Raw genomic sequence first — 20,057 nt, 5'->3', positions numbered from 1 at the left:
AAAGTAAGGTGTCCCAAGAAACTAAATATGATTTTAGTTTTTTGCGCCGTGCTTTCCCCAGTAGAAAAAAAGCCCTGCGGGGTGAAAAGGAGAGATACAAACAACTCACTGAACCATTTCCACCACCAAATCAATAACCTCCAGTCCCTGCCCATCTCTTGGAATCCACTGTTATAACCCATCAATAGAAACAATTTCTCAGAGGCATACTTTGAAACAAAGCAGGAAATTTGGACCTAAATCGCCTATAAGGCACAGTTTAATTATAAAAACCAAACAGAATAAAAAGCCTACCTTCACACCATTCAAAAAAGAGAGAGAGAGAGAGAGAGAGAGAGAGAGAGAGAGAGAGAGAGGCTTAAGAAAGAAAATTTGTGATTAGATGGTTATATTTTTCTCAAAATGGAGTTTTATGTTTCCTTGCAACACTTCCCTTTAGAACCAAGGGCTATAAAATAAAAACATCAACTGGCATAAAGGAGTGATGAGTGGCCATGGCTATTTTCAAGCATTAATAGTATCTGGTTCACATTCCAAAATATCAGCCAAGCCCAAGATCCCCTACATCCTACTTTGGGTGGGTTATCCACTCCTTTAATTGACTGCATCATTTACAGGTGCTTTTAGGGCAGGGGCTATTAACAAGGAGAAGCTTTATAATGGAGAGCTAATTGTAGGTCCTCCTTATCAAAGGGAATAGAACACAAAACCATTAGGACTGGCCTACAGGCTGGCAGATAACACACAGAAGAAGGTTTTTGTAAGTTAGGAAATAGTATAGTATTGTTACTTATGCTATTTGTTGTTAAAGGTGACAGGAATACTCTTTGACTCCCATAGCAGCAGGGGAAGGAAAGAGAGAAATCAGATCTTTGGGGCACCTTGATTTCTAACAAGGATTTCAGCATCCCCGCTGCTAAAGGCTTCTCCACATGCCCCATTCCTTTTGCCAATATTTGTGGCCAACAGGGAAATGTCATTCTGCTCACCTGTTTCGGGCAAGCCTGCTCTCAGGAAGCTGGAACACCAGGTCAGCTCCAGGGCAAGTCCTTGTTCCCTTAAATGGTCCCTATCCACCTCCAGCAAGGTTGACAGAGTCTCCTTCCTTCCTTTCATGACTTGCTGACATAAACTATTCTCTACAACTTGAAAATGAGCCAGGCTTAGATTCACCAAACTGTCTTAAACCTCTTCTTTTTTAAAAAATTGTTTTCCTATTGCACAACCAGCAAAATATCAACAGAGCCAAAATTTACTTGCATTTGCATGCCTTTGCCAAAGGAAGTCAGCTGTACTGGGGAAGAAAGGCAGAAGCCAGAAAAGAGAGGAGCCCTCAAGATGAGCTTAAACCTGTGAGAAGCACAAATGTTTGCAATTCACCTGGAATAGCCTGGAAGCGTGATAAGCAGCACCTGTCCTGCACTTAGGCCACAGCCTCCATTCAGTTAGCACAAGCTGAACACAGGACCTGGGAATTCTACAAGAACATCCTTTGCTTCCTTCTCTTGACCATAGGATAGCAAGGGGAGCCCAACACTTCTCCAAGATACAAGAAAGGCAGAAACAACGATGAGATTGAAACTGCCTGCCGAAAACCACTATTGAGGTATTTGCGGTCCTCATCCATTTTAAATCACAGTCTTTCCCAGTTGATGTGGATACGGTGGCTTCTTCAATTAAAAAACAAACATAAATTTTGCACATCCTGTAGAAGTGGCTCCAGGGTTCAAAACAGAGCTAAAACACTAAAATAGATCAAAGCAGCAGAAAGGCAATTAAAATGAAACCATACAAGGCATGGAAAGCTATTATGGATGGTTCTCTCAAAGCATAAATGCTGATGAATGTGCTCCCATCCTGCAGGAAAGATCAGTAGGGCCCCCCATCAAGATAGGGAGGAACGTGCCAACATCTGAGTTGAGAAAAGGATGTGGACCAGGCAGGCAAAATGAAGCAGAAGGCTGGGCAGAAGCTCAGCCAGGGTGGGGACAGGAGAGGTGTGGGGGACACAGACAAGGGCAAATGGGAAGAAGGGCTGTTAGAGTCTTTCTGGGAACAACAACTGGCAGGAGAAAAGTAATCAGGCTGAGATTGGATGTGAAAAATCACAGAGAAGGTAAGCAAAAGGCAGCTGGGCCATGGCCGGGGTAATGTCTGGGATTGCTGTCAAAGGGGCACTAAGAAATGCCAACAAGAGGTTCATTGCCATTGGCTGCCTTTTAACAAGACAGGCTGAGGGTTCCCTGGACTGTTTCATCTCATCGGTACCAGTCCTGTTGTAAATAACCTGGGCTAAGAGAAGGGGCAAATCCTGGATTAGAACAGGATGGGGGTGAAGGTTCTTTAGTTCTTTACAACAGGAATACTCCACAGTCAACTTCACGTCGGGAGTGTGGCAGGGCAGGCAGCTTCCCTCTTCCACGTGGGCCAATGAGAGCTGAAACCCTTGGAGAGTCAATGTCCTTTGGCCCAGCACATTAACCAACTCCCAACCCCTGATCTAATACACGTCAGGCTAGTTGGGGCTTTGGTTGATGAGAGAGGGAGGAATTTAAGACTCTACTAGCTGAGGTCAATGGATTGGGTGCTAGGCTTCTGGTTCTACTCTCTGGGACCAACCCCCTCCCCCCGTCAGCCAATGAGACCTGAGAAGTTCTATTGCCAAAGTTGAGATTCCATTCTGGTATGGATTCTTTCAAATACTATGTTTCCTCAGACTCTGGAGAGGAGGGTACACGTCCCCTGGGATATGTACGGCAGTGTGGAGAAGCAGTTTCATCCTACAAGCATTTACAGGGCACCGAACTAGGGGATGAAAAGATGAATAATTTACATATATGAACTCCTTGAGGATAGGGTCTCAGAACAGAACCCCTAGACAACTGCCGATACAACGGGTAAGCGCCATGAGAGATTTATGTATAGCGAGGGCACAGAGAAAGATCACTTCTAGCAAACACAGCTCAGCCTTCAAGAAGAAGTAGGAGGATGAAGCGAGAAAGGCTGTGTGTTATGAGACACTCAGTGGACAATCTTGATGAAAAGGGCAGGTCAGAAAATGACCCTCTCATATTTTAGTGCCCCATATAAAGGGATTTTGGGATCGCTAATGAAACACCTCAGATCTACTGCTTTAGTCTAAGCTTTGGCATGCAGAAGAAAGATTTGTAACAAGCAAGCTTTATTTCAGCTTCTGAGATGGGCCCAGGAAGGAGGAGGAACAGGTGCTGGGAAATGCCTTCAGTAAAACATTAGTACACGTGGCAGAGGGTATCCTGGAAGCGGGGTCTTACTAAGCACACCCTTCATCCTAGGAAAGAGCAGTTTTTCCTGATGGTACATGTTGCCAAGGCTCCACCCAAAGCAGGACAGAAGAAACAGTCTGTGGAATCTAGACGAGGCAGAATAAAGCTTGATTTGAATGTGGATGGCCCCAGCAGCCACAAGAACTTTCTAAGAGTGCAGGGCTGGAACTTGGGTGAGGTGGGTGAGGCACTGGCCTTGGGCACAAAATTTTAGGGAGCATTAAAAAACTCAATCAGCAAGATCAATAATATTTTAATGCCACATTTTTTCCTTTTTAAAATCCCAGTATAACAAGCACACAGTGTTATATTAGTTTCAGAAGTACAATATAGTGATTCAACAATTCTCTAAATTACTTAGTGCTCATCATAAGTGTACTCTTTCACCCATCCCCCCCACTCACCTCCCCTCTTAGAGCCATCAGTTTGTCCTCTATAGTTATGAGTCTGGTTTTTTGTTGGTCTCTTCTCACTTGTTTTAGTTCTTAAATTCCACATATGAATGAAAGCCTTTTTGACTTTCTCTTATTTTGCTTATCATTATACCGTCTAGATCCATCCATGTTGTAGCAAATGGCAAGATTTCATTCTTTTTTTTTATGGCTGAGTAATATTCCATTGTGTGTGTGTGTGTGTGTGTGTGTGTATGTATTCTTTTTTTCTTTTTCTCCATATCCTCACCAACACTTGTTTCTTGTGTTGTTTTCTTTTTTTTTAACCATTCTGACTGGTGTGAGGTGCTTTAAAGCCACATTTTAAAAACTCGAAATGAATGCCAAAATTCCATGGCAAACGAAATGCCAAATTTTAAATAAAGACAGGATCTGGCCCTGCACTTCCATGACTTAGCCTCACTCACCTCACCTGCTCCTGGTCATGGGGCAGTGAACCTCTTGGAAATCTGACAGGGGAGGCAGAGTAGTTTGTCAGAGACCCAGGCAGCTCAACCAAGACATCAAACTTGTAGTGGCCTAACGTGTCTGGGCCTCGGCATGGAGTGAAAAGCATCCTCCTTACGGATTTATGTAGAGTTATGTGAAGATGTCCAGATCCACAGCCACCAGAATTTGGAGTTCCAAATCCACTAGAAAAGACAGCAGGCAAGCCATTCTGGCCCAGTCTCTGGGTGAGACTGACCACACCCAACCAAAACTCAGAAGCAGAAGAACACTGCAAAACTCCATGAGACAGGGAAGAACATTTTTTAGGAATGTGCCAGCAGGTCAAGAATGATCTGGTGGGCGCCTGGGTGGCTCAGTGAGCTAAGCGTCCGACTACGGATTTTGGCTCAGGTCACGATCTCATGGTTTGTGAGATCGAGCCGTGGGTCAGGCTCCACACTGTGTGTGGGGCCTGCTTGGGATTCTCTCTCCCCCTGCCTCTCTCTGCTCCTCCCCCACTCATGTGTGCACGTATGCCTGCATACACTCTCCCTCTCTCTCAACATAAATAAACATTAAAAAAAAAAAAAAAAAAAGAATGATCTGGAAGAGGCAGTGACTGCATACAACAATGGTACTGAAAGGTCCACAGAAGAACCCTTTTCTTTTTCACAATTAGGGTTGGATACAATATAAACTCTTCGATATTTCTGAGGAAAAAAGGATCAGACAGAAGCAGGTATCATCTTGACCAAGCCACGGCAAGGACAGCGGGGTATGGAGAGGGGGATGGCTGATGAATCAACTTGCAAGAAGCTCAACATTCCAGAAGTTGTGGTAACTCCAGGTAGGCTTAAGCCAGGGGCTCCCCGCCAGGCAAGGCTGGTGACAGCTTCACAAAACACAGACATCACACCTGAATATTCATAACAAAAACCACAGTAGCCCTGAGGAGTCCGTAAATGACCAGGCTATTTTGGTTATATCGCTTGATTCCCAAACCACAGGGAAAAAGCAAGGAGGTTTAGGGGGTGAGAAGATAAAGTAGAAAAGTGTCAGCGACCAGAAAACGTTTTGTGTTATTAGCTACTAATATTTCTTGATCAGTAGCTTCCCAGGCTAATTTATCACTTGGTTGAAAAACCAGTGGCTAACAACAATGAAGTCAATGACTATTAGTGGTGACTTGACTTGGTCAGAGATAGTTCACCAAGTCTATCCCAATTAGGAAGCACCGAAAGTTGCCTTCTGCTTATCAGACAAGTAGGACCTAGAAGTGGAAACCCCAATCAAAGGAAGAGCCTGAGCTACTTGATGACCTCCTTCCTGAGTATAGGGACACTGTGATGGCCCACGAATTCATAGGTTTTCGACCCTGTGAAGACACAGAAGGCCTGAAGTTTAAGAAGCAGCAAACGAAGAGCAAAGACAGTGAGGGTACAGGCTCCTCATGGCGGAAGATAAGGACTTCTTAAAGTTCCACTCCCAAGTTCAAAATCAAGACTTAGGGCAAGAAGGTAGAATGATTCTCACGTAACTGTCTACTAACAAACTCAGGAAAGGTCACCCTGGAGCTTCCTCCATCCCTGACGTTGAATCTCACCGGCACTCTGCATGAATGCCTATCCCTGTTGCTATAGCTGCTAACTTTATAAACCAGGAGAGTGGACAGTGGCTCAATGAAGGAACTTGAGGGGGAAACAGGCAATGCCTCTGATCACTCCTCAATTTCACCTACAATGTTTTATGGTGGGGCTTCCCCCCCGACAATGCCCTACACATGACTGAATAGGGCACTGTGACTAAAATCATTCACGTGACAGTAGTCCACTTTGGACTACTGTGGTTTGTACAAGAAGTCCTCAGAGCAATCAATGGTAAAACAGAAGGAATACGACCATAGGTCTCTCAAGGTTTCAGTCTTCTTCTGATCGGAGCTATCATTCCTAATATATGCAATTGAGCGAAGCAATATTAGCAATGATTTATCACGATGTTAATGTATTTATCATAAAAAGCAATCCATCAGTGGCAAAAGAAAACTTAAGAAAAACAGCACAGCAAAAGTCCTTGAGATTTGAATTATTCCCTATTGCCCTTTCCAAAACAACGAAATACCTGCAAATAAACACTTCTAAGTGATTATCAGAAATGGAAACTGAATCTGAAATATAAAATCAGGAGAATACAAGACATAGTTAATGAATCTGCTTTCTTTACCATATACTAAATAGAAATATAATTGAAGAAAAAGATTTAAAATATAATTGAAGACAAATAATCAACGTATCCAAATTCTTATGCACAAATATTTACAGTCACTAGATTTTTTTTTTTTTTTTGAGCAGGTACTCAAACAATAGAAAGATGCCCTCTTAAATAACTGGACAGAGTATGTACTCTCAGTTTAAAAATTCCTGGCAGTGGAATCAAAGAATCAAAGGAAGACTGATTTCACAACAAAAGAAGAAAAGCCCATTACAGCATATCTCACTATATCACTTCCCCTTATGATAAAGGGAAATAGGAAATCAGACAAATATTGATTCAATGGCTCTTTTTTGTCCTAATTATGGCTTATTCCTATACCCTGAAAGAGGCCTTAAAAACCTCCCAACTATTGTGAATCACAGTCAGACTGAAACCTCCTTATATATGTAAAATCTACCATAGATTTACAATCGCTACCACAAAAACAGTGTTTTCCAGCTAGGTATTTCTTTATTCTCCTCCCTCTGACTATAAAACCTTTGAGTGCAAGGCTCACATCTGCTTTGTCTCATTTATATGGTTTGCTTCTCTGTACAAAAATGGTTGATAGACCTCACTGCATGCCTGGAATACAAACACATTCCTTTGCACACACGGATGGCATCACCAGCTATTTATCATTAGGATAAACACTCCGAATTATCTGCTAACAACGGTGAAAGTACGAAAACACATTATAGATAAATATAGATACAGATACAGATACAGATATAGATAGAATTCATCCACAGTTCCTGGTCCACCATTCCTGCCACCAGTTTGGTGACCCCCTTCTACAGGTTATACAAGCTGGCAAGCTGGCTCTGGGTAAATCTTGAGGCCATGGGTGAAAGTAAAGTTAAATGACATGGCTGAATGGAGACCAACCATGTCCCCAATAACACTGCACTTTCTCTAACTCATCTGCCCCCCACCCCAACACACACACCAAGAGTTGGGAAAGACCAGTTGTCTTTTGATGAACATTCTTAAGCAGTAGGCCAGGAGCCTCTTCTGGTATCACTGTTACTTAGGCCTAACACTAATAGGCAGAACCTTTATCTCAGACCCAGAACCACAGAAAGCTCAGCTGTCAGGTTCAACCACTCTCTGGATTTGGAAATAGCTTTTAGAGCCTTTCTGGCTCCAATAGCCACTAAGAAAAATGTAAAGTTCTGGTTTGCACATATTTTAAATTGACATTTACATTTCTTCGTCATAATTCTAATTACTTGAAAAGGCTATAATTCTGGCATATTGGAATTATTACAGTTTTTAGTTAAAACATATCACTTATCTAAATGTATTAATGAAATCGAAATACCACACCAATTTGAAAACCAGCTTCATCCATCAAAAAAGTATATGAGCAAACTTAAAAAAAATTTTTTTTAATGTTTATTTATGAGAGAGACAGAACACGAGCTGGGGAGGAGCAGAGAAAGAGGGAGACGTAGAATCCGAAGCAGGCTCCAGGCTCTGAGCTGTCAGCATGGAGCCTGATGCGGGGCTCAAACTCATAAACCTTGAGATCATGACCTAAGCAGAAGTCAGATGCTTAATCCACTGAGCCACTGAGGCGCTCCTATGAGTGAACTCTTCAGAGTAAAAGATGCTACATTGTTCTCTTTTCTGCTTGAACTTGTATTTCCATTCTGCTTCCCCAACTTAATTTTCTCTCAATATTATATGTTTTAATTATGTTTTTAATGGTTATTTATTCTGAGAGGCACCGTACATGAATGGGGCAGGGGGAGGGAGAGGGAGAGGGAGAGGGAGAGGGAGAGGGAGAGGGAGAGGGAGAGGGAGAGGGAGAGGGAGAGGGAGAGGGAGAGGGAGAGGAGAGAGAGAGAGAGAGAGAGAGAGAGAGAGAGAGAGAGAGAGAATCCAAGCAGGCTCTGCACTGTCAGAGCAGAGCCCAATGCAGGGCTGGATCCCATGAACCCTATGATCATGACCTGAGGCAAAATCAAGAGCCAGATGCTCAACCACCCAAGCTACGTAAGCGCCCCAATATGTTTCAATTCTTGAGAGCTTTTTTTATTAATCTCCCTACTATATTTCTGTGTATAAAATGTATACAAAGTGATTTTTTAAAAGTCTCCTGTGCTCATGAGGCTTAAAAGTGTTTACTTTTCTTCTGGCTTGAGGTACCATTATGAATGCACCTGATACAAACAGTATTAATGATTATATATAAGAATGTTAATGTAGTTAACACGAAAAGTATAACTTTATCGGAAATGCATTCGTAAAGAAACAGGTAGGCCTTGTTTATTTTTATCTTCAATTACTTCATATATCTATGGATGAGTATCCCTTATTGCTAGAATAAGGTGGGATTTAACATCATTTCTAGACTTTTCCACTCTTACAGATGTAAGCAGTAAGAAAACTTAGTTACATAAATAAGAATGAAGGAGACTTGGCATCAAAACATCTTTTTTGTCTATTATAACTAGAAGAGGTCTTCCTTCAATGTTGCTGAAAGCCAAGAAGTAAAAACTAACCTGCAAAAAGATGTGTGGTCTGGTCATTACATTCATCCCTTTTACCAACACAAACACTAGTATTTTCACAGTCCTTTGTTGGGGGAAGACATTTCTGCACCCCCGCAGAACATACCACGGTAAGATTCAGAATGGGATGGGTAATGGCGATGCTTTCCTTGCTCAAGGGGAAGAAGAGGGACTATAATAGGTAGGCTAGAAAAGGAGATGTGGCAAAACCAGTTTTTGGAAAGGGCACCTATAGATAATGAGGACCAGGAAATCATCTCCCTTAAACTACCTATGCCTTCGTATCTCTAGGAGAGTCTTCATGATCTCCTATGTGCATGGGTACCCCAGCTGGAACACTGCCCCCAGCCCCCCTGGACAAGAGCGATGCTGGCAGCCATTCTGTCCATTTAGCTTTACGCACACAAAAGTACATGTGGTTTGATAAACACATGAATTTCCTTACAATATATCAGCTTGCAGCATGATGCTATAGGAGAAGCAATAAATTTTTAAAAGACACAGAATCGTAATTCTTGTTCATTCTACTTGCAGAGATGGAAAACGCCTAATAAGTCATTATGTCCTGACAGTTTAGGACTATACTCAACATAAGACTGTAAGTTCAACATTTTTAATAATGTCCCAAAACATCTGGAAACCATCCAAAGGTCTACTACTAAGAAAATTACCAGGGTGCCTGGGTGGCTCAGTTGGTTAAGCATCCGACTTTTGATTTTGGCTCAGGTCATGATCTCACGGTTCGTGAGATCAAGCCCCACATCGGGCTCTGTGCTGACAGCACAGAGCCTGCTTGGGATTCTCGCTTTCCCTCTCTTTCTGCCCCTCCCCCCACTTGTGCACTCTCTCTCACTCTCCCAAAATAAGTAAGTAAACTTAAAAGAAACTTATTAAATAAATGTTAGAGCAGCCATATAATGGAAGAATATACAATATTTTAATTTGAAGAACATATATTGACATTAGAAAATGTTCTTCATATGATATGGGCTGAAGAAACAAGCAGGAAACAAACATAATTAAAATTTCATATTAACTTATAAACATATGTATATGTAGGAAAAAGTCTGTTAAGAAAATCTATTAAACTGTTTTTAGCGGCTACCTTTAGGTGGTATAATTATGGGCAACTTTCTTATTTGTTCTTTCCAAATCTCCCACAGAGGGCATTTCTCTCATTGGTGAAGGATGATGGGGAATTGTCCGGAAGGTGGGGAAAATAGACTCACCATCTCAGGGCTGTTGTAGGTGGCCAGAGTTTGTGCGATGGTGTTCAGCCAAGGGGCTGGTGGGAGTCAGATCCACCCCACAGGGTGTAGGGCTGCTTCTCCCCAGTGGGGGTGCCATTTCCCGATCTACGGTCAAAGACTTTGTCCACTGGCTACATTCTTATTGAGGTTTTAGTCATTTCTCTCCTTGACCAATTTTATCCTTTCATCTCACTTCCTCAGCTGTTTCTTTCAGATTACTGACTTCACTCATTCCACAGATGCCTAGAAATCCCCGCAAACAGGTCCCCATCATGCTAACCTCATGATCTATCCCATTTCATGGATGTAAAAAAGCCATCGGTCCACAAGCAAAAGGCTATAAGCCAGTAAGATTATCTGGGCTTTCAGAGAAACCCAGTAGGAGATTTTTACTTTCACTATATTATACAACTCTGGTCTCCTTACCTCAGCAAGTGTGGGGGGATCTTGACAATGGTATCCACACCACCCAGGGTTTCTGCAGAAGGAAAATTACAAAGTTAAAAATAAATATGTATAGAGTGGGAATCTGCAAATAAATATCATGGTTAGTTTTTTTTTTTTCCCTAGAAAATCCTATAATTATAAATTGGTCAGTTCTCAATTATCTGCATGCAAGTTATCCATACTTCAAAATCCTTCTCCCTTGATAGCTCCAAAGACGCCCTTAAAGAAGTTTAAAATTAGGATAGATTTCCCTATAGAGATACAAAATGAATAGTTAAATTTTTAACCTGAACTGGAATGCCAGTTTAACCTATTGGCTAACTGGCTAAAATGCTGTATTCTTGTAATAAAAAGCAGAGAAAGGACAAAGGACACAAAAGTAAAAACAAACTCTTGGGATGACATCAAACTAAAAAGCTCTCGCAAAGGAAACCATCAACAAAAACAAAAGGCAACCTACTGAATGAGACAAAATATTTGCAAATCATATATCTCATGAGTTAATATCCAAAATATATGAAGAGTTCATACAACTCAACACCAGAAAATACACAAATAATCCAATTTAAAAATGGGCAGAGGATCTGAGTAGGCATTTTTCCAGAGAAGACATACAGATAGCCAACAGACACATGAAAAGATGTTCAACATCACTCATCATCAGGGAAATGCAAATCAAAACCACTGTGAGATATTAACTCACACCTGTCAGAATGGCTAGAATCCGAAAGGAAAGAAATAAGTGTTGGTAAGGATGTGACAAAAGAGAACCCTTGTGCACTGTTGGCGGAAATGTAAATTGGTACAGACACTGTGAAAAACAGTGTGGAGGTTTCCCAAAAAATTAAACATAGAACTACCATTCAATTCACTAATTCCACTATTATGGGCTCCTTTACTCAAAGAAAACAAAAACACTAATTCGGAAAGATATATGCATCCTACATTTATCGCAGCAGTATTTACAATAGCCAAGATATGAAAGCTACCTAAGTGTCCCTCAATGAATGAATGGGTAAAGAAGATGTGGTATAATATATACAATGGAATACTACTCAGCCATAAAAAAGAATGTGACATCTGTGACAACATTGATGGACCTAGAGGGCGTTATGCTAAGTGAAATAAATCAGACAAATACAAATACCACATGATTTCACTTCTATGTGGAATCCAAAAAACAAAATAGACCAAAACCAAAAATACACTCATGAACATGTACAGAGAACTAGTGATCACCAGAGGGGAGGGGTGTGGGGGATGGGTGAAATAGGCGAAGGGGATTAAGAGATTCAAACTTCTAGTTACAAACTAAGTAAGTCTCAGGGATGAAAAGTACAGCATCGGGAATATTGCCAATAATATTTTAATAATTTTGCATGATGACATGGTAACCACACTTAAATGTGAACATTTTGTATACAATGGTCAAAACATTAAGTTGTACACCTGAAATCAATACAGTATTGTATGTCGACTAAACTTCAATTAAAACATAATGGGGCACTTGGGTGGCTCAGTCAGTTAAGCATCTGACTTTAGCTCAGGTGATGATTTTGCGGTTCCTGAGTTCCAGCCACGCACTGGGCTCTGCACAGACAGTGTGGAGCCTGCTTGGGATTCTCTCTCTCCCTCTCTCTCTCTGCCCTTCCCCAACTTGTTCTCTCTCTCGCTCGCTCAAAATAAATAAACTTAAAAATATAATAATAAATATAGAAAGGAAAGCTATTTCCTTGAACATACTGTTTCAATACCCTTAAATAATAATTTATACTTGTGAGAGACTTTGCAGTTGACAAAGCATTTTATGCGACATCTCATTATTCTCACGCACACTTATGACGTGATATATTCAACTTTTTTAAATCGCCCTATAGCTAGGGATACTGAAAGGAGGCTCACTCTTAAATCTCATGAATTCAGGCTGGATGGTCAATACTTTACCATTGTTGTGGATTATATACATTACTTCTGCCTCCAATTGTAGAGAAAATGAAACACGATTCTTTTTCTAAAAACTGTTCTTTTTTTTTTTTTTAAAGCTTATTTATTTATTTTGAGAGAGACAAAGACAGCGTGAGTAGGGGAGGGGCAGAGAGAGGGAGAGAGAGAACCCCAAGCAGGCTCCACACGGTCAGTGCACAGCCTGATGTGGGGCTCGAACCCATGAAACCGCAAGATCATGACCCGAGCTGAGACAGAGTGGGGCGCTCAACCGCCTGAGCCACCCAGGCGCCACCCCCCCCCAACCTAAAAACTGTTCTATTTCAATAGCTCTAACAATTCCGCACCCAATTCTGATGTATGTGGGGGGAGGGGGAGGGGGAGGGGGGAGGCTTCCCCACATGAACAAGCAATTCTCTCACACCAGCCGAGTGTCCTACAATTTGACTCAATTCTGACGCTATCTACCTGGAGAGAGTATCAGATCAGACCACGGGTTAAGGGCTCAGTCCTCCAGGACTGCACCCCCCCCCCCTTCAGACACCAATCCCAAATCCAGGTTGTCACCTGGGCTTCTGACTGACCGGCTGTAGGTTGAAGGGTCTAATGGCCCCCTCCTTGGGTTCAGTTAATTTGCTAGGATAGCTCGCAGAACTCAGAGAAACATCTCACTCACTACATTCCTGGCTCATTATAAAAGGACATGACCCAGGAATGGCCAGCTGGAGCTGGCAAAGGAGACAGAGCCGCCTAGTGAAAACATGTGGTACGCAGAGATGCATACGTCAAGGTGTGGGGAAGAAGCGTGGAGCTTCCACGCTCTCCGAGGGTCCCATTCTCCCCAAACCTCCGTGTGTTTACCCACCCAGGAGCTCTCCACACTGTGTTCTTTTGGTCTTTTCATGGTGACTTCATCACCCAGGAATGATGACATCCTTGGCCATCGGAGACCAATCTCAATCTCCAGCCCTTCTCCTTTCCCTGGACGTCTGGGGTGGGATTAAAAATTCCAACTCTCTAAACACAGGGCAAGTTCTCCTGGCAACTGGCCCCCATTCTTAGGTCACTTCACTAGCATGGCACAAACCACTTTCTGGTTCTCTTCACCTAGGAAATTCAAGGATTTTAGGGGCTCCGTGCCAGAAGCAAGGACAAAGACCAAATATATATTTCTTATTAGAAATCCCAATATCACAAGCTCCAATTTGCTCCCAGTTTTTCAGCTCAAACTGCGTTGACTCCTTTCTTCACTGCTTAGGGTCGACGAGCCCTGTCAACGTGAACCGTGTTCATTGGAGGAGGAGGAACCTTTCTTCCAGCCTGTTAAAAGATCAGAAGGAAAAATGGACACGAGATGTATCCCTGAGACTCAGGAGTACGAACAGTCCAAAACGTGATGATGGGATCTGGGTCTGTTGTGGCCAAAGGGACAAACAGTAGGCGTAAGCGAGAGGATCCGCAAAACAGAAAGATGGGATCAGCAGGGTCGGTTATGCTGTCGCCAACAAGGCCAACAGAGGAATGGGAAGAACTGAGGGCAGTCGTTAGGATGAGACACGATAACAAGAAAGCGAAGCCCTGAGATGCATGTGCAGGGAGCATACCCAAGACCACTCGCACCAGCACGGCCTCCAGTTAGCAGGGCAGGGGCCAGTGCTCGGGACAATTTGATGCCGTTCCCCAAGAGGAGGGTTTGACACTAAACAACCAAGTCAGTGCAGTTCCCCTCATCAGAGAGAGGGGTTTCTGTTCAACTCGGGATGTTCAGCAGTGCCCAGCCCTACAACTGCTAACAAGGAGCCCTGGGTCTGGCTGCGTTCCACTCCAGTGGGGTTGGAGGTAAGAGAAGAGGGCTCGGGGTTAACTCCCGAGACACTCAAACATTTCGGCCAGGGGTAAGTGCTGGAGCTGGCAAAGGAGACCGAGCCGCCCAGGCGTGATAAAAATTGGCAGCGGGTGGTCCTGGAGGCCAGGGTCAGGCGTCCATGGGTATGCGCTGTGGGGCTGAGAGCGCCCTGCTGGACCGAGGTCTGTATACCTTAGCCTTCACCCTCCGTTGGTGGAATGATGAAGGAGGAAGGCAGATGGCAGTGAGCTGAAGGGTAAGTAGGAAATGGGGATGTGGACACGATCACTACAGAGACTTTTTAAGAAGTGTGTGGCTGCGCGTGTAACAGAAACTGTGGCTGGAAGCAAAAGTAGGTGGGAAGGTGGAGAGAAGGACGGCAGTGAATGGACTCCTCTTCCCCCACCCGGCGTCCCAGCCTCTCTCTAGTTTTCTTTCCCCTCCCCTCCATTTTCCAAATCCATTCTACACAAGTCCCCGGACGTATGTAAAACACTAAAAGTTTCTAAAATGAAGACATAGGCCCCTCCAGTTCCGATGTTCTGACATCTTATCCCGTCCAGCCGTTCCCGGCTCACATGCCTCTGGGATTGCCAGTTCTGGAAGGAGAATGCTACTCTCTCCTCGGTCTACAATCTGACCCCTTCCCTTATTCTTGTCTGTTCCCTAGTCAGACGCTTGTCTCCCTGACAAGAAAAATACATAACCTCGTTCACTCGAAATAGAGGAAAGATACATACCTATATTCCTTATCTGTAGTTACACAACCATTAAGAAAACTGATTTTCGGGGGCACCTGGTTCACCCAGTCAGTAGAGCATGTGACTCTTCATCTTGGGGTTGTAAGTTCAAGCCCCACACTGGGTGTAGAGATTACTTAAAAAAAAAATCGTTAGAAATAAAAAAAAGAGGGGCGCCTGGGTGGCTCAGTCGGTTGGGCAGCCGACTTCAGCTCAGGTCGCGATCTCGCGGTCCGTGAGTTCGAGCCCCGCGTCGGGCTCTGGGCTGATGGCCCAGAGCCTGGAGCCTGCTTCCGATTCTGTGTCTCCCTCTCTCTCTGCCCCTCCCCCGTTCATGCTCTGTCTCTCTCTGTCTCAAAAATAAATAAAACGTTAAAAAAAGAAATAAAAAAAGAAAACTGATTTTCAGATAAGTGTTCATAACAAAGTAGAAAATAAAACCAAAAAACTAAAGTTAAAAAACAAAAACAAATGACAGTCCACCATATGTAGTATAACCCTTTGCAGAAGGGAAATACTCCAAAATGTGATTAATGTTCTTTTGGGTGTTGAGATTACAAGTGATATTAGTTTTTTTCTTTATGCTGTACAAACATTTTTCAATATTCTAAAATGAGTATATATAAGTTTATAAATAGAAAAAAAGATGAATATCACTTAAGACCCAAACGAGTGACCAATGGACTTTGTTTATTGAACATCTGCTTCTCCTCCTACAGGGGCAGAAGCCACAGAGAAACATCAGCAACAGTCCCTATGTTCAAGAAGCACTTGTCTACACTGTCGACCTTTGTTGTTTTGGCTGACCAGCATCCACTCCCTTGTGTTCTGAAACAGCAAGCTATCTTTGTTTTTAGGAAACCATCCCTTTGTGACTCAGAGATTTCATTAAGCCTCGTAGCTTAGGCCTAGGCCAGTTAGGCCATTCTATTCCTTAGCTAGAGGACTGGTTTGGGTGCACACGTGACTCCTCAGGATCAAGAGAGAACAAATGAAACCGAAAACTGGGAGGAGTGACTCGAAGAGCCCCAGTCTCTTGAGACAATTGGATGATGGGCCAAGTGGGAGATGACCTCTTTCTCCTGCGATGGTTTAGGTATGGCAATGGCCTATCTCCTATGATAGAGATGCTTTCAGTGGGAGAGGACTCCTCTCTCCTGTGACAGGCTAAATGTCATGGTGACCCCTCTCCCCTATGATGGTTCAAGTGGGAGATAACTCCTTTCTCTTGAGACGGACTGGGTGTGGAAATGACTCTTCTCTCCCATGATGGCTTTAGTGGGAGATGATCCCTCTCCCCTCAGATGGTCCAAGTTTGCTAATGTTTCTTTCTCATGATATGGTCTAAATGTGATCATTCAGAAGCCCAAAGCCATGGAGACTCACATAGAGCATGTCAGTCACCCCAAAAAGAGCAGAACAAGGTCCTTGAACAGAGTCTAATTCCTGAACCAAACTCACCCCCACAGCTAGCCTCACCAGGGATAGTGAGTTAATACAGTGAATAAATTGTTTTGCTTAAATCAACTTGAATTAGGGTTTTGTTTTCCTTTGTTCTTCATTTGCTTTTGGTCTCCTGACTACGATATTTCTCAATTATCCTGGCCCTAGAAGAGTAGCTACAGCCAACTATAATCCAAAGTAGCAGGTGCTCTAAGACAGTCATGAGGGCAGGGCTCCAAACACAGAGGATAAACTGATTCAACTGAAGAGCTCAGGAAATGCTTCCTCTGTGAGGTGGGCCTTAGGAGTCTGGGAATGGAATTCTCAGCATGAGTAAAGGCAGAGGAGTGTGCAGGGCACAGCGTGTTCAAGGAAGTGTTTGTAGTTTATTGAACCCTTGGTAGGGGGAGCAGTAAGAAAGAACAGCCAGGGTTGGATTCTGAAGCATGTTCTAAGGAATTTACCCTTTAATCTAGACAGAAATTATGGAGGTTGAGGAGGGGAAAGTGTTTACTGTAAAAAAAAAAAAAAGAAAAAAAATTGGTGGACCGGGGGAACATAGACTGGAGTGGGAAAGAGAACAGGAAACCATATAGCCTTTGTTCATGTTGCCTTCTCCCTCTGACATGCCCTTCTAACACACTCCTTATAGGGAGGAAGCATTTTACTCGTCCTTATATCCCCACTGCTCAATACAGGGGAGGCCTTCATAAATGTTTGCTAAATAAGTGAAGAAAAGAAGGAATCCACAGTTTACCTATTTTTCAAGTCAAATCTACTTTTTTTCATCAAAAGTTTTTTAACATTTTTATTTATTTTTGAGAGACAGAGAGCCTGAGCCTGAGCAGGGTAGGGGCAGAGAGAGAAGGAGACACAGAATCCGAAACAGGTTCCAGGCTCTGAGCTATCAGCACAGAGCCTGATGTGGGGCTTGAACTCACAAACTGCGAGATCACGACCTGAGTGAAAGTCAGACGCTCAACTGACTGAGCCACCCAGGCAGCCCAGCTCAAATCTACTTTAAAAGCCCACCAGCTCACACCAATTCCCACCACTCAACCCCTAACCCCACACACATGACCTCCTCTTTTGATGTTTTCCTGATTTACTCATTTCAACTTGTAAAACGAATGCCAGGCCCTGTTACTTAACTATCTCGTGTACTGTCGTCTCCTCTTGGTAACTATAGAACAGTCACTGGGAAAGGACTCACATCCGCTCTTATAGTCAGGCTGGACTCCAGGCTCGACTCAGATAGTCTACCCAGGTGGGTTCCCAGGTGGGTTCAAGGACTTAAACTCAGCAACACTGCAGTATAACTTAACAAGATGTTGAGTATCAAAATTTAAACATTAAAAATACTACATTACACTTCTCTTCCCTGTTATCTAAATCTGCTTAACTTACAGCAAAATAATAACGAATACAAGGAATGGCATGTTTAAAGCGCAGTCAAGCCCTGCTTTATTATGTTACTCAGCCATCTGTGACCCTTCATTAGAGGCATTTGGGAATCTAGCTCTGAATCACTCTGCTGAATGACAATGGCAATGCAAAAATAGTCCTGTGGCTTTAAGAGCCTCACTGCTCATTTATATTTGGTCCATATTTCTGTAACAGTAAACAATGGTCAAGTTCTGCCTACGTGATAAAGTTCCTGGTAGAAAATATGATAGGCAGATGTTAAAGAAAAATGATATTGCTATGATTACTTGTACACACACACCCAACACATGTGAATTCGGATCTTCTAAGTATTAACAGAGTTGCCTAAAACATCATCGGATTCTACATCTAGAGGCAAACCTACTAATGGCACTTATCTCTTTTCAGGTTGTGCCACATCGGTGTCATAACAAGCACTGCTTTCTGGTCAAGAGAGAAAGAGATGTAATTTTATTTTGTAACTGAATGGCAACCGAGGAATCACATGCAGGCTTGGGCAAGGCCAGGGCCCCACGGGGCTGCCTTGGTTTCTCCTCGGCCTTTCCTTCTTCCCATCACTATCACCCAAGGCATGCTCCTGATCCCTCTGCATTCCCAACCAGAAACAAAATTTTGATTGCCCAAATTCCTGCTTAATTGGAACGTCTTTCGGTCTTCTCTGAGGTGGAGTTCTGCCCCCTGGGTCTGATGGGAAACCCAAATGTGCTACCTGGAACTTATTTCAATGCTTGCACAGCTCACAAATTTAAAATCCCACCTGTCTGAAGGGCAGACCACAACAGAATTGCAGACGTAACACAATCCCACCCGTGCGTAATTCTTCATGTACAATAACCATGGAAGCCAATACTCAACAAGCCGGCCTCTATCTGGAAAATCAAATCAAGCCATTCCTGGCTGGTCACATTCGCCAGTGTTTCCAGACGGGGGTTGCTGGTTCAACTTCCCTCTTCCCCACAGGCGCTTGGAATCGGGCCCCTGGATTCGCACCGGCTGGTGGTCCTAACTCGGAGATGGGTGACCATCATCCACCTTGCTGGGGATCTGGAAAAGGGGGCCTCCTGGCGGGGAAGACGGCCGTTCCCCGTTAAGGTTTACTAGAAGATAGAGACCAGAGGGGAGGCGGATGGATGCTAACGCCCGAACCAAAATTCTCATATCCCACATCTAATCACTGAGGCAACTCTCGCAAATCGCGCGAAATGCATCCATCACCGAAGCTCCGCGGAAGCACCCCCTCCTTCCCCCCCACGCATCAGGGCCGGCTCAGCCCCAGCCCGCGCGGCCCTCCGGCGGCGGCGAGCTGGGGCGCGGGCGCCGACCGGCCGGGCAGGTGCCCCGCGCCCCGCGCTTACCCAGGGCCCAGGTGCAGCTCTCTTTGATGGCTTTGTACTTGCTCCCGGACGCTTCCTTCTGCAGCTTCCTCAGGATCTCTTCCATCTTGACCTTCGTAGGGGTCCGGCCACCGACAGCGAGAGGAGCGCGCGCGAGGCCCGGCCAGGAACGCCGCCGCCGCCACTGCCCGGCCCCGGGCGCCTAGGCGGCCGCTGCGCTCGCCCCCCTCCGGCCCGGCGCGGCGGCTGATGAATCACGCCCGCTCCATGCCGCGGGCCACGTCAGCCCCGCCGCCCCGCCCCGCCCGCCGCCCCGCCCGCCAGGGTCAGGTGCGCTCGGCGCGCGCGGCGGCGGCGGGCTGGAGGCTGGAGGCTGGAGGCTGGAGGCCGGAGGCCGCGGCCCCCGACCCGCCGCCCGGGCAGGCCCTGAGGCCCCGCGGAAAGGTGGAGGCGGATGTCCGGAGCTGGCTCGCCGGCCGGGCGTTGGCCGGGCGCGGCCCGAGGGAGCGTCTGATCGGCGGCGGGCAGCCGGCGGGGAGGGGCCTCGCCGCGGTCACCCCGACCCCGACCCGCGACCCCGGCCCTGCGCCGCGGCGGGCGGCGTGGGGGCGGCCCCGCCGGCCTTGCGGAGCCCCCCGCGCGGTGTGGCGGC

At 44.7% G+C, this 20,057-nt stretch overlaps 1 protein-coding gene across 3 annotated transcripts in view; it reads right to left on the bottom strand.

Moving 5' to 3' along the window:
* Positions 1-19,511, bottom strand: part of ARFGEF3 (ARFGEF family member 3) — a 179,714-nt gene extending 160,203 nt beyond the window's left edge. For all 3 annotated transcript variants that reach the window (XR_006217888.1, XM_042987213.1, XM_042987212.1), the window contains exons 1-2: positions 19,427-19,511; positions 10,632-10,683 (exon numbers count right to left, since the gene is read on the bottom strand). Coding sequence is in view for 2 of the 3 variants with exons in the window: in XM_042987213.1 (XP_042843147.1) it covers positions 10,632-10,683; positions 19,427-19,511 (137 nt within the window). In the remaining variant the exon portion in view is untranslated. The remainder of the gene's footprint in view (positions 1-10,631; positions 10,684-19,426) is intronic.
* Positions 19,512-20,057: the final 546 nt, after the last annotated feature.

This window comes from Panthera tigris, chromosome B2 (genome assembly GCF_018350195.1).
Source record: "Panthera tigris isolate Pti1 chromosome B2, P.tigris_Pti1_mat1.1, whole genome shotgun sequence".
Classification (NCBI taxonomy): Eukaryota; Metazoa; Chordata; class Mammalia; order Carnivora; family Felidae; genus Panthera; species Panthera tigris.
The sequence above is the reverse complement of the archived record's forward strand: the minus strand, read 5'-3'. Positions and strand labels throughout refer to the sequence as shown.